Source organism: Aquarana catesbeiana, linkage group LG11, assembly GCF_042186555.1.
Source record: "Aquarana catesbeiana isolate 2022-GZ linkage group LG11, ASM4218655v1, whole genome shotgun sequence".
Lineage (NCBI taxonomy): Eukaryota > Metazoa > Chordata > Amphibia > Anura > Ranidae > Aquarana > Aquarana catesbeiana.
Window position 1 is genome coordinate 229,483,406 of NC_133334.1, and position 12,824 is coordinate 229,496,229.

The 12,824-nt window shown below is 45.4% G+C and overlaps 1 protein-coding gene across 1 annotated transcript in view; it reads right to left on the reverse strand.

Annotated features, from left to right (window-relative positions):
• Window positions 1-307: 307 nt before the first annotated feature.
• Window positions 308-12,824, reverse strand: part of SLC7A6 (solute carrier family 7 member 6) — an 87,612-nt gene continuing 75,095 nt past the window's right edge. The window contains exon 10 of the mRNA XM_073605463.1: window positions 308-913. Coding sequence (XP_073461564.1) covers window positions 810-913 — 104 coding nt within the window. The 3' untranslated portion in view covers window positions 308-809. The remainder of the gene's footprint in view (window positions 914-12,824) is intronic.

Genomic DNA, 12,824 nt, shown 5'->3' on the forward strand with positions numbered 1-12,824 from the left:
AGTTTGCAATCGCTTGAAAATATCAACCAAAAAGGTGACCCATCAGTCAAAAATCTAATCTATAGAAACATTCAATCTGTGATAGGACTGATGCTCCAATACTCATGCAGATATTTGTTCTATTGATCAGAAGGAATTAAGAGCTTACTAAATTGACTGAATAGATGCAATTTTTATTCAATTCAATCAGTTTAGTCGCATAAAGTGTTTGACTCATTGATCAACAAGGTGACCATAAGGGGTAGCTGATAAATACTGGCTTTATAAAAAGGGGTACCTAGTTAAAATAAGTAGTGAAATACTGGTCTACAACACGGTTAGATATTTACTTTATCATAGTACAAGGGTTTAACATGAAGAGCAGCAATTTTCATGTACAGAACTCAACCACAGTCCACACATCATCTTCTCAGCCCGTAACACATCTGGGTATTGGACATTTGGGTGTTCTTTATTTTCTAAACTTGAAGGCTGTGAAGGTTAAGTAGTTTCCCTGATGAGCAGTTGCTGGTGGATGTGGAAAAGGTTTTTGGCAATTTAAAAAGGAAAAAACAAAAATACACATAAAACTGACAAAAAAAAAAAAAAAAAAGGAGTGTAGAACACTTAAAACGTTTAAGATTTGGAACTGTGAAACCTTTCAAAAGGTGTCGTTTGAGCAATGATTTTTTTTTGTCCATCTTCACTGCAGCTGGGCCTCTTCTTGATCAAACAAAAGCAACAGAAACGGTCTTCAGTAAAGCAAAAATCGCCTTTTCTTTATAACAATGTTTTTGTTCTTTTTTTTTTTTTTTTACCAAAGTCTGTAATCATAATGGCTTCTTTGATTTTACTATTGGCTTTCTCTCTTCGGCCGTGTCCATCTCCGTCAAGACGCAGTTGAAAATCAGCTGGGTCCATCTCGTGAGGAAAGCTAAAAAGGCAATATAAAAATAGAAGTTAAGGGAAAAAAAAAAAAAAAAAAATGACACTTCAGACGATGCACTTAATTCTCTAATTATACATTTATACATTTACTGTGGCCTTTACCTTCACATCAAATACACGTTTTGTTCCCTAACCAAACAAGATATTTGGGGGGCACACTCTAAAAGATGCATTAAAGATGGTGCAGCCATAAGACCATACAGTAAAAGAAAATATTACAGCGCACACATGCAAAAAAGACATTTACCTCAAGCAAGGCTAGTTTAAAACACCTAAACATTTTCAAAAAAACATTATCAAAAAATATGGGGATTTGGTCACACCATATTGCTATATGGTGCTAAGCCCACTTACTGCGACAAAGTACCCCATAATCAGTGGGTCCTACACTATCCATGGTTCAGAGATGCAGGATCTCCCACTCCATGGATAGTGTAGGACCCACTGATTATGGGGTACTTTGTCGCAGTAAGTGGGCTTAGCACCATATAGCAATATGGTGTTACCAAATCCCCATATTTTTTGATAATGTTTTTTTGAAAATGTTTAGGTGTTTTAAACTAGCCTTGCTTGAGGTAAATGTCTTTTTTGCATGTGTGCGCTGTAATATTTTCTTCTACTGTATGGTCTTATGGCTGCACCATCTTTAATGCATCTTTTAGAGTGTGCCCCCCAAATATCTTGTTTGTATATTGTATGGATTCTGACCAAATCCCTTTGGGTGCGGAGCACCTCACTCCTTCACATAAGTACCTCTCATTAGTGTCCACTTGTGTCATGGGTGGAGACCTCATGATTCTCCCATTTAGAAGAGTGTAATGCTCTCATGGTTCAGAGATGCAGGATCTCCCACTCCATGGATAGTGTAGGACCCACTGATTATGGGGTACTTTGTCGCAGTAAGTGGGCTTAGCACCATATAGCAATATGGTGTGACCAAATCCCCATATTTTTTGATAATGTTTTTTTGAAAATGTTTAGGTGTTTTAAACTAGCCTTGCTTGAGATAAATGTCTTTTTTGCATGTGTGCGCTGTAATATTTTGTTCCCTAACCATAGAAAGTCTTACATTTTCAGTTTTTTACTGCTGCCTACCAGAGCATTGGACAGTGGCAACCAAAAAAAAAAAAAATCTGAAGGCCAGCCCAGGATAAACCCTGCTGCTACCAGTATGCTTCAGTTTTGCAGCCAACATTGTGTTGAGAGCATGACCATGGACACAGAGTGGTGGGACCTTTGTCCCTCAATGGACTTCTGGAAACAGGTTTTACAGAGAGTATGCAATCCTACTTACTTTCTCGTCTTGTCCATTGAGGGACACAGGAAGTCAAACCTCTAGGATGTCCAAAAGCAATTTAACTGATGGGTGGGCAACACAAAAATGTTGCACTAACATCCAAGAAAAAAAAAAAAAAAAAAAAACAGAAAAGTAGACTCTGTCTGCAGCTAAAAGAGCTGGCTGAAGGACCTCTGGCTGGGCCAGACAAACTATTTGCTACATTAACAAGTGCACCTGCTGAACATGCTGTATATACTGTATTTTTAGCTAAAGGCAGCATATAGCACTTCTGGCAGCGGGATGAAAACTTCCCATCCCACACACCTGTAACAAATTTGAGCCAGATTGAGCGCTGCTCAGCCATTTATAGGCAGCTTTGTATTTTAGGAATGAATACAAAAAGGTTCCTCTGATTGACTGAGGCAGAGAGGCAGGTGGATGAAATCACAAGGAAGCTTTGTATTCATAGAATACAAAGCTGCATATGAATGGCTGAGCGGTGCAAAGCCAGACTCAGTTTTTGTTCCGTGAGTGGGACAGGAAGTTCTAATCCTGCTGCTGGAACACAGTGCTGTAAACTGTATGCAACTGATAGCACATACAGTTTACACAGCACACCCAGAGTGTGCATCTGTTAGTGTAGCCAATAGTTAAATTTGGGCCAGCTTGGCCCAAATAACTAAAGGGGCAGTAAACCTGGAGTTAAGCTTTAAGCCTAAAGCTGGTATCGGATAAGGCCACAAGCTCCATCTGGTAGAACTTTGAGAATGTGTGGGACAGAAGACCCAGATTTGCAGTGCTGCTATGTGAACAGTTGTATGCCAAAAAGCTCAGGATGCACAGCTCTAGCAGAGTGTGGAACCCAATCCTGGAGATCAAAAGCCTGAAGGATTGTCTCAGCCACCTAGAGAAGGTTCAAGAAGCTGATGCACCTCTATGGGGTCCATCAAGGATCACAAAAAGGGATTCAGTCATCTTTAAAGAAGCAGGGGATTGAAAGACTATCACAGCCTGGCACTAAATCCAGATAGCGGGAGGGAAACATTTCTTTTTGGTGAGATGGTGGAAAAGCTGAGTTAGACTTACCGGTAACTCCTTTTCTGAGAGTCTTCCAGGACAGCCCATGAGACCTTGGGCTCCTCCTACCAGGACAGGAAACACGTCACCCCCCACCAGATAAAAGGGCGGTCCTCCAGGCCCATGTCAGTATTCTCAAGAACCGTAGGACCCTGCAAAACATATGCATAATACACATAACTTCAGACAATACCGGGTGGGAATCCGGCTGTCCTGGAAGACTCTCAGAAAAGGAGTTACCGGTAAGTCTAACTCAGCTTTTCTCCAACGTCTTCCAGGACAGCCCATGAGACGATGAGCCAGAACTTACCAGTCTAGGGAGGGACAACTGCCTGAAGGACCTTACGACCAAACGCCTGCTCCTGAGCTGATAGGAGATCCAGGCGATAATGTTTAATGAAGGTCGAGTAACTGGACCAAGTGGCAGCCCTGCAAATTTGTTCCGGTGAGGCACCAGCCCTCTCAGCCCAAGACGTAGACAAGGCTCTAGTTGAGTGCGCAGTAACAAAAGGTGTAGGGACCTCCCTAATTTTGTAAGCTTCCAAGATGGCTTGCTTTATCCATCTAGCCAATGTGGCTTTAGATGCACTATTCCCCTTGTGAACTCCAGAAAAGAGGACAAACAAGGCATCAGTTTTTCTAAAGGTCTTCGTGACCTCAAGATAGACCAAGAGAATCCTTCTTACATCTAGAAAACTAAATTTTCTTTCTAAGTCGCCCTGTGGCGAACTACAAAAGGTTGGCAATACAATGTTCTGAGATCGGTGGAATGTACTTGCCACCTTGGGCAAAAAACCTGGATCGGTTCGTAACACAACTCGATCCTCAAAAATCGTGAGGAAGGGCTCCCTAACTGATAGGGCCTGCAACTCACTTACCCTACGAGCTGAGGTAACAGCTATAAAGGAACACAGTTTTTAATGTAAGTAACTTAACTGACATACTTTCCAGAGGTTCAAACGGAAATTCTACCAGAGTTTGAAGTACTAGGGACAGATCCCACGTTGGACAACTTCTCACTACTACTGGTCTGGCCCTAGGGATAGATTTGAAAAATCTGGCTATAGTGGGATTTTCCAGGAGAGAAAACTGGAGGAACACACTAATAGAGGCTGCTTGTACCTTTAAGGTACTAACAGAAAGACCTTTGTCGACACCCTCTTGGAAAAATTCCAAAATAGACGGAATATCATGAGTTAATCTATCATTTTCAGATAACCATGAGTTAAACCTTTTCCAAACTTTGGAATATATGGCTCTAGTAACTGGCTTCCTGCAATTAACGAGAGTCCTGACTACTTTGTCAGAGAACCCTTGGGCGCTCAGTATCTTTTCTTCAGATACCAGGCCGTCAAGTTTAAGGAAACCACCTGAGGGTGCGATACTGGACCCTGCAATAATAGGTCTTCCCTTTTCGGAAGACTCCACGGAGGCTCTGAAACCAGAGACTGTAGCAGGGAAAACCATGGCCTCTTGGGCCAAAACGGGGCAATTAGAATCAGATCTGTCTCTTCCAGCCGAAACTTCCGGAGGACTTCTGGAATCAGCCTGATTGGCGGAAAGGCATAACATAGTCCTGGAGGCCACGGGTTCGCCAGAGCATCGATCCCCAAGGCTTGGTCTGCCGGGTTCATGGAAAAGAATATCTCCGTCTTGCGGTTGTTTCGGTTTGCAAACAAATCCGCTACCGGATAACCCCATCTCTTGGTGAGGTCTGCAAAGACTTCGGGATGAAGGGACCAGTTGTCTCGGTCTATCCTGTGACGGCTGAGATAATCTGCCAGATAATTGTTTTTCCCCTTCAGGTGTACAGCAGAAATGGAGGCTAGATTCCCCTCTGCCCATGAAAGGATCTCCTGGGAAATGGACTGAAGCCTCCGGCTTCTCGTGCCTTTCTGCTTGTTGATATACGCGACTGTCGCTATATTGTCTGACAGGATTTGGAGGTTGTGACCCCTGATCTCCATCTGAAAAGACTGGAGGGCTCTCTGGACTGCAAGCAGCTCTCTTTGATTGGATGAGGCCCTTGCCTCCTCTGGGGACCACTCTCCTTGTGCTACTGCATTGCTGAGGTGGGCCCCCCATCCCCAGGAACTCGCATCCGTGGTAATCCTTCGGGAAATGGGAAAGGACCATGGAAGACCTCCTGCTAGGTGCTGACCAGCTCTCCACCACCACAGGCTTCTTTTTATCCTGTCGGGAATCCAGATCCTTGACTCCAGGGACCTTACGTCCCTGTCCCAGTTTCTTAAAAGAAACCTTTGTAACGGACGCTGACGGAGTCTCGCCCATGGTACTGCGGGAAAACATGAGGTCATAAGACCCACTGCCCTCGACACCTGTCTCAGAGAGACCGACTGGTTGGTCTGCAATGTTGACATAGTCTGGAACACTTTGGTAATCTTCTCCTGAGGAAGAAAAACTCTTTGGTTCACGGAGCAAAAATCGTAACCCAGATAAGTTACTTTCTGGGCCGGAATCAAGGACGATTTTTCTTTGTTTATTAGCCAGCCTAGGGACTGTAAGAAGTCCTGTACAGCCTGGAGATCTTCCAACAGCCTTTGGTATGATTTTGCCACTATCAGGAGGTCGTTTAAGTAAGGGATAACCGTTATTGCCTTTAATCTTAGAGGAGCCAGCGCTTCCCCCAACACCTTCGTAAAGATGCGTGGGGCTGAGGAAAGACCGAAGGGGAGGGCCTGAAATTGAAAATGTCGGGTCCCCATACCCGTCTTCACTGCCAATCTCAAAAACTTTTGGAAGGCTGGATGGATAGGGATGTGAAGATAAGCGTCCCTTAAGTCCAACGTGGCCATAAAGCAGTTTGGGTATAGTAGGTTTTTGATTGTAAAAACCGTCTCCATACGGAAATGCTTGTATCTGATGGACTTGTTTAAGGTCCGGAGATTCAGGATAAGTCGAAACTTTCCTGCCGGCTTTCTGACCACAAATACATGGGAATAGAATCCCTTGCCCCGCTCCGATCGAGGAACAGGAATCAGGACTTTTTGATCTAATAAGTCTCCGATCTGGAGACCCAGAGCCCTCGCTTTCTCCCGATCTTGTGGAGGAAATGTGACCAACAAACGTTCTGGTGGTTGGTGAACAAACTCCAGCCTGTACCCGTTGGTCACTAGGTCCAGGACGAAGGGGCTCAGAGTGACTGCTGCCCACTGTGGGATGAAGGCCCTCAATCTCCCTCCCACCGGGGAACACAAGTCACTGCGGCTTGGCGGGCTGTTGAGGAGGGTTAAATAGCACTCCCCCTTTGCCTCTGCCTTTGTGCCCAGTCCAATGCTTTTTCGGCCTGCTGTCCTTCTCTCTAGTACTCTGTTGCCTGTTTTGGCCACGAAAAAATTTTCTGGCTGTCTGAACTCTTTTTCTCTGGAAACGCCTTTTTCTTATCAGCCGTGCGTTCCAGTGCCTCCTGTAGACCTGGGCCAAATAAATGATCGCCAGTTAAAGGAAGGCCACAAAGGCGCAACTTGGAGGCCGAGTCCCCTGACCAGGTCTTAAGCCAAAGGCTTCTCCTGGCCGAGTTCACTAGAGCCGAAGTCCTGGCTGGCATTCTTACCGACTCAGCGGAAGAATCTGCCAAAAAACCCACTGCCTGAAATAGGAGAGGAAAAGACTTTAAAATTTGCTCTCTGGAGGTACCTGCTGACAGATGTGACTGAATCCGAGTCAACCAAACCTCCAGATTTCTGGCCACACAAGTGGAAGCCAAAGCTGGTTTCAGGTTTCCAACTGCTGAGTCCCAGGCTCTGTGGAGAAAGATATCCCCCCTCTTGTCCATCGGATCCTTAAGCGTACCCATATCATCAAACGCCAGGTCCGAGTTTTTTGAAACTTTTGAAAGAGGTGCGTCTAACTTGGGATTCTTATTCCATGGCTGCGCAGTGTCCTCATCAAAAGGAAACCTCCTTTTTAGGTTACTAGAGAAGAATGGTTTTCTCTCAGGATTATCCCATTCCAGTTTAATAGTATCAACCAAAGAACTATGAACTGGAAACACTCTTGATTTTCTCTTATGTAATCCTTTATACATAAGATCATGTTTGGATAACTGAACCTCTTCCTCTTTTAATTCAAGGGTAGTATAGATAGCCTTTAATAAGTCATCTACATCCTCAACAGATAACTTAAATCTTGAGCCTCGAGTGGATTCTCTATCTCTGGGCTCGGTATCTGACCCTGATTCTTCCAGAGAAGAACGAGTAGATCTGACCTCAGCCTCAGAGTCTTCGCTCTCTGCCTGCTGTGGAGCGCTTACTGACGCCTTCAGTGAAGACGGACTCTCTGCTGGAGTCTGGAGCTTGTCAATAAGCGTTCTAAAGGAACTGAAGGTGGACGCAAGCTCATCCCTAACAGAAGTAAGCATCTTCTGGCAAGAGGCAACCGGGTCATCCTTTACTAGGCCTTCTATACAGGTGCGACAAACTGCTTTGCTCCATGAGGAGCTCAATTTGTTTGCGCAAACCGCACATTTCCTTTTAAGTGGCTGCGCTTGGGCCTTGTCCTGAGTCTGGGTCTGCAAGACAAAATAAATGACCCACAATGTAATTAAAGCCACACAATCACTCCGTAACACCACGTGCAGGAGGGAGGAAATGTGTCCCCTTACACCCACTACTACAGAGGGGGGAGGGGGAGGGAACACTCACAGGGATAGTAAGGTGGTGACAGAACACCCCAGGCTTACCTGTGAGGTGCTGGTGTTGGGAACTGCATCCGCTGCCTGTGCAGGTACTGCAGGAGGATCCATTCTGCCCCTCTTGGTCATCCACAGCCTGCCTGCTTAACACCAAGAAACACCAGCAGCCAGCGTTCTCTGTTCGCGCCGTTTATGAAGACTGGAACCTCGTCTCCGGCACCCGATGATGATGTCATATGCCCCGGAAGTAACCCTCTCCAGGCACTTCCTGTGGGCCGGCTTGGAGCGCAATAGCTCCGCCCCCTCGAACGCTGCGGCTTCCTCCATTCCTTGCTCAGATCAGCCAGGCTGTCGGCAGGGAAGGACAACCGAAGCTCAGCTGAGCTAGAGTGCAATGCACTGCGCTAGGGGCACGACCTCACACCGGTCCTGGCCCTCTCCAGGCACTGAGGACAGAGAACAGCAACACAGCCAACCTCCCCAGCGGTGTGCTGCTTCTGGCAGAGGAAGAGGTAAGTGATATGCCCCAAAAAAAAAACCATACAAAGCCCCTGCTTATAAGGCCTATGGGAGCAGGTTCCATGAACATGTTACCCCCCGTCCGGAGGAAACACAAATAACTGACATGGGCCTGGAGGACCGCCCTTTTATCTGGTGGGGGTGACGTGTTTCCTGTCCTGGTAGGAGGAGCCCAAGGTCTCATGGGCTGTCCTGGAAGACGCTTGGAGAAAATGGGTATGGAAAAAACAACGTCCTGACCGAAGTGAAAGCAGAAACTACCTCAGGCCTCATGACCACCTTGTACCTATGCAGAACCAGAAACGGTTTCTTTAAAAATAAGGCCACTAGTTCAGACACTTTTTAGAGGTGATGGCAACAAGAAACATCACCTTGTAGGTGAAAGTAGAGAGAGTAACATCTTTAATGGGTACAAAGGCGGTTTCTAATGTGCAGAGAGAACCGTATTCACAGGTTAATGGGCAGATGGCGTTACATGTAAGACCCCCTGCACAGGGGTCGTTTGAGAAAGTGAGATACCAATGGTCTCTGAAACAGAACAGAAAGGACAGAAACCTGACCCTTGGTAATTCTGAGACTAAAATACTTGTTTAGACCCAGCTGCAAAAAAATTCATCCAATGCAGAAACTCCTGGGGTGGAAGCCTCTAGATTCACACAAGTGATAGCCTTTGTCTGATAACAGATCTTGCTAGAAGAAAATTTCTTTTAGCTTTTACTATTGTAGGAATCACAGACTCAAAGTTGCCCCTGTTCCTCAGAACCTGGGCTTCAATATTCTGTTAAAGCCAACTACTGTGAAGTAGGATGACAAAGTGGTCCTTCCCACAGTGCACAGCTTAGTGCACAAAGGTGAAATTCCAGGCTAGCCTCGAAATGTCCAGTCGGGTCTGGGTATGGCCTCCAAAGCTAGTACAGAGGAAACGCAGATTCAAATAACTGCTATATAGGAGCAGGGTTTTTCAACCGGGGGCCACAGAAAAAAAGCATATATAAAAAAAAAAAAAAAAAAAAAAAAAACCCGTCACCAACCAAGGCAGGCAAAACATTCTTTAGGCCACTTTTACACTGAAAGCACTGCTAGTTATAGCAGTGCTTTACCGTCGTTTTAGTGGCGCTTTCCGTCCCCTAGTGGGGCACTTCTAACCCCGTTAGTAGACAAAGAAAGGGTTAAAAGCGCCCGTGTTGCGGCGCTGCTGAAGCCCTTTGCAGGCACTTCAGCACTGTCCCAAAGGTGCTGCTTGCAGGACTTTTCAGAACGTCCCGCAAGCGCACCGCCCCAGTGTAAAAAGTCACACTCTACAATGAATGGGGAGGCGGTTTTCAGGCATTAGTTTGAGGCCATTTTTACCGCTAAAACGCCTGAAAACCACCTAAACGTGAAAGTGGCCTTACTGCTGGCTCAAGCTTTTATTTAAATGCACTGCCGGTCCTGTGCCTTTTAAACTGGCATGTAACCTCCTGTGGGATTCTGTGCTGAACAGACTGCCCAAGTGCATCCTGCCAACTGATGACGTCATTGGTCGCGGAGGAGCATGTCAGAAGCCTTCCCAGCATCCTTCATTTCCCCTGACTTGCCTCCCTGGCCGATAAGGAGGTACAGGCCAGGGACGGGGAGCTGTCTGTGGTCTGCTCATCTCCTCAGGAGTTTACATGCAATTCTCCTCCCCAAACTTCTCCCAGTGCAGCCAGAGGTGGTGGATGGGGGACGTGGCCACCTTCTTCCCTTCTCACAGAGGTGGCTGCTATGGCTGATTCAGCAGCTGAAGATGGAGGAGCGGAGAGAGCAGCCCAGCAAGTCTTCCTTTATCTCCAGTGGTGTGCTAAATGGCTTACCCAGAGAGACTTCTCCAATAGGCATTCCATGCTTTTGCTCGCTGACTGATGCTACCATACCACTGACTTATTTCTACAGGTACAAGGCAAGTTTGCCTCACAACCTATTGTCCACTGAACTCTGCCTCACAAACTACATTTTAAGGCTTGTTCACACCAGGTGAAATTGCGTATTTTCCCGCACCACACAAAAACGAGCTACCTTTTGCAGACATGCACAGGTGCCAATAATTCTTAATGGCAACCCCACACATCTAGCAAAAGCACATGTGTTAGTGTCTGCTAAAATGCATTTTACTGCAGTACCATGCATTTGGTGTGGCAATTTTAAAAATGCGACACATGGGAAACTTTTTTGCTTGTTTCACACGCATAGGGCAGCACATTGAAAAACACAGGAATGCGCAAAAAAAGCTTGTGCTCAGACGCAAACCTCCCCCAAGACTTTACAGAATTCTAAACTTGCCTAAAATAAATAAATAAAAAGGAGGGGGGGTGGAGGGTTGAGAAACACTGATCTAGAGACCAGCTCAAGCAACAGTGTAGCAAAGAATCCTAACTGAAGCCCACAAAGAAAAGATTTGCAAAAATCTCTAGATTTTTCTCAGCAGCCATACAATTAAAAGCGCCCAAACTACTAGGACACTAGCAAAATAAGGTATTCTTGGTCTTTTTTTTTTTTTTTTTTGCGCTGGCGGCTCATTAAACTGAATAAGTTGCCTTAACGCAATGCATAACACACGTTAATGCAATGCGCCAGAGCATGAAGGTGTGAATGGGACCTAAACTGCAGAACCCTTTTAAGGCTAAGTTCACACCTTTGTGAATTGGATGCGGGTTTCCAAAAAAACAAAAAAAAAAACAATTTAAAATCAAATCCACGGTGCATGTAATATCAAAACTACTACTGAAATAATTGTAGCATAAATACTAAAGTCCAAAAGTCCAAGTGTAAATGAAATTCAGAGAGAACAGAAAACAGTCCAAGCAAGCTCTGTAGTGAAATCCATACCTCCATGACCCCCATAATCAAAGTGGTCATGAAAGGTGCGCTCTCCTTTCTTTGTGTTCATATGGCATTTATGAGAGGCTGGAAAATAAGTTAAAACTGGAGGATCCAGCTGTACGAGGCTGTATTTGAAGGCTCTGAACTGCCAGCGTCTATGAGAGAGGCTACCATAGTATTAATTCCCATATCTTTGCTCTAGGTAGATATTAAGATTCTCGCAAAAGTGCTAGCTATCCGCCTTAATAAAGTCATCCTGTCTTTAATACACTGTGACCAGGCGGGATTTATGCCGGGCAGAAATAAGTCTTTCAATCTCAGACGGCTTTTTATAAACTTGCAAGCTACCCATGAAAATACAGGGTCTAGGGTGATTGTTGCTCTAGATACGGCCAAGGCGTTTGACTCAGTGGAATGGAGCTACTTATAGACAGGCTTGAGCAGGTTTGGCCTTGGACCCAAATTTATAAAATGGGTGCAACTCCTATACCAGGCCCCGATGGCGAGAGTGCTGGCAAATGGCTGGCCATCTGAACAATTCTCTTTGTCCAGGGGCACGAGACAAGGGTGCCCTCTGTCGCCACTGTTATATGCACTGGCGGCAGAGCCATTCGCAATAGCCATCCGTGCACACCTGGGGATAGAGGGACTTCGTAAGGGGGGAGTGATAGAAACGATCAGTACATATGCGGATGATACTCTATTATACCTGGATGATTCAGACAGATCCCTGCCTCTAGCCCTAGCCTTAATAGAACGTTTTGGCACATTTTCTAGCCTCAGGATAAACGGACAAGTCCCAAATATTAATCCTTGACAGCTTCCCACAGCCCAAAGACAGAGCCATGCTGCTCTTACAGAGAGTAGACACTATTAAATATCTGGGCATATGGACTACAAGGGACCCAGCTGACTATGAGACACTCAATATAGTTCCGTTGTATGAAATGCTTAAGCAAAAAACTCAGGTATGGGCTTGTCTCCCGCTGGGAGTGATGGGACGTATAAACCTTGTAAAAAATGGTCCTCCTGCCCAAAATACTATATATGGTTTGGCACTCGCCGGTATACTTGGTGTTCAGGCATTTCAAACTAATGGAAACTATTATGAAGCCATTTATATGGGGTAATAACAGACATAAAATCTCATGGCACAAACTGAAAAACCCCACGGACCTAGCGGGAACGGCTCTACCTGACTTTAACAAATATTATATTGCAGCTCAACTGTCCCAAATTTTCCATGTTGACAAGGTGGACAGAGAGAGATTTCTCTGTTTTCTATGTCCTAGGTGGTCCCAGACGTCACAGGATTCGATGGTAGCAATAACAGGACGAGCAACTGGGGAGGGCAAGATTGTCAACCACAGATCACTACTATATCATTATATTAGGATCTGGAATTTGGCCTCGGATAGACTGCGTTTGCCAGTAATAAATGAGTTCACCCCCTTGTGGCACAATATGAATCTCCCGGAATACTAAATCCCTGACAGTGAGGTGTGGAGCTCAAAGGGGATATTTTAT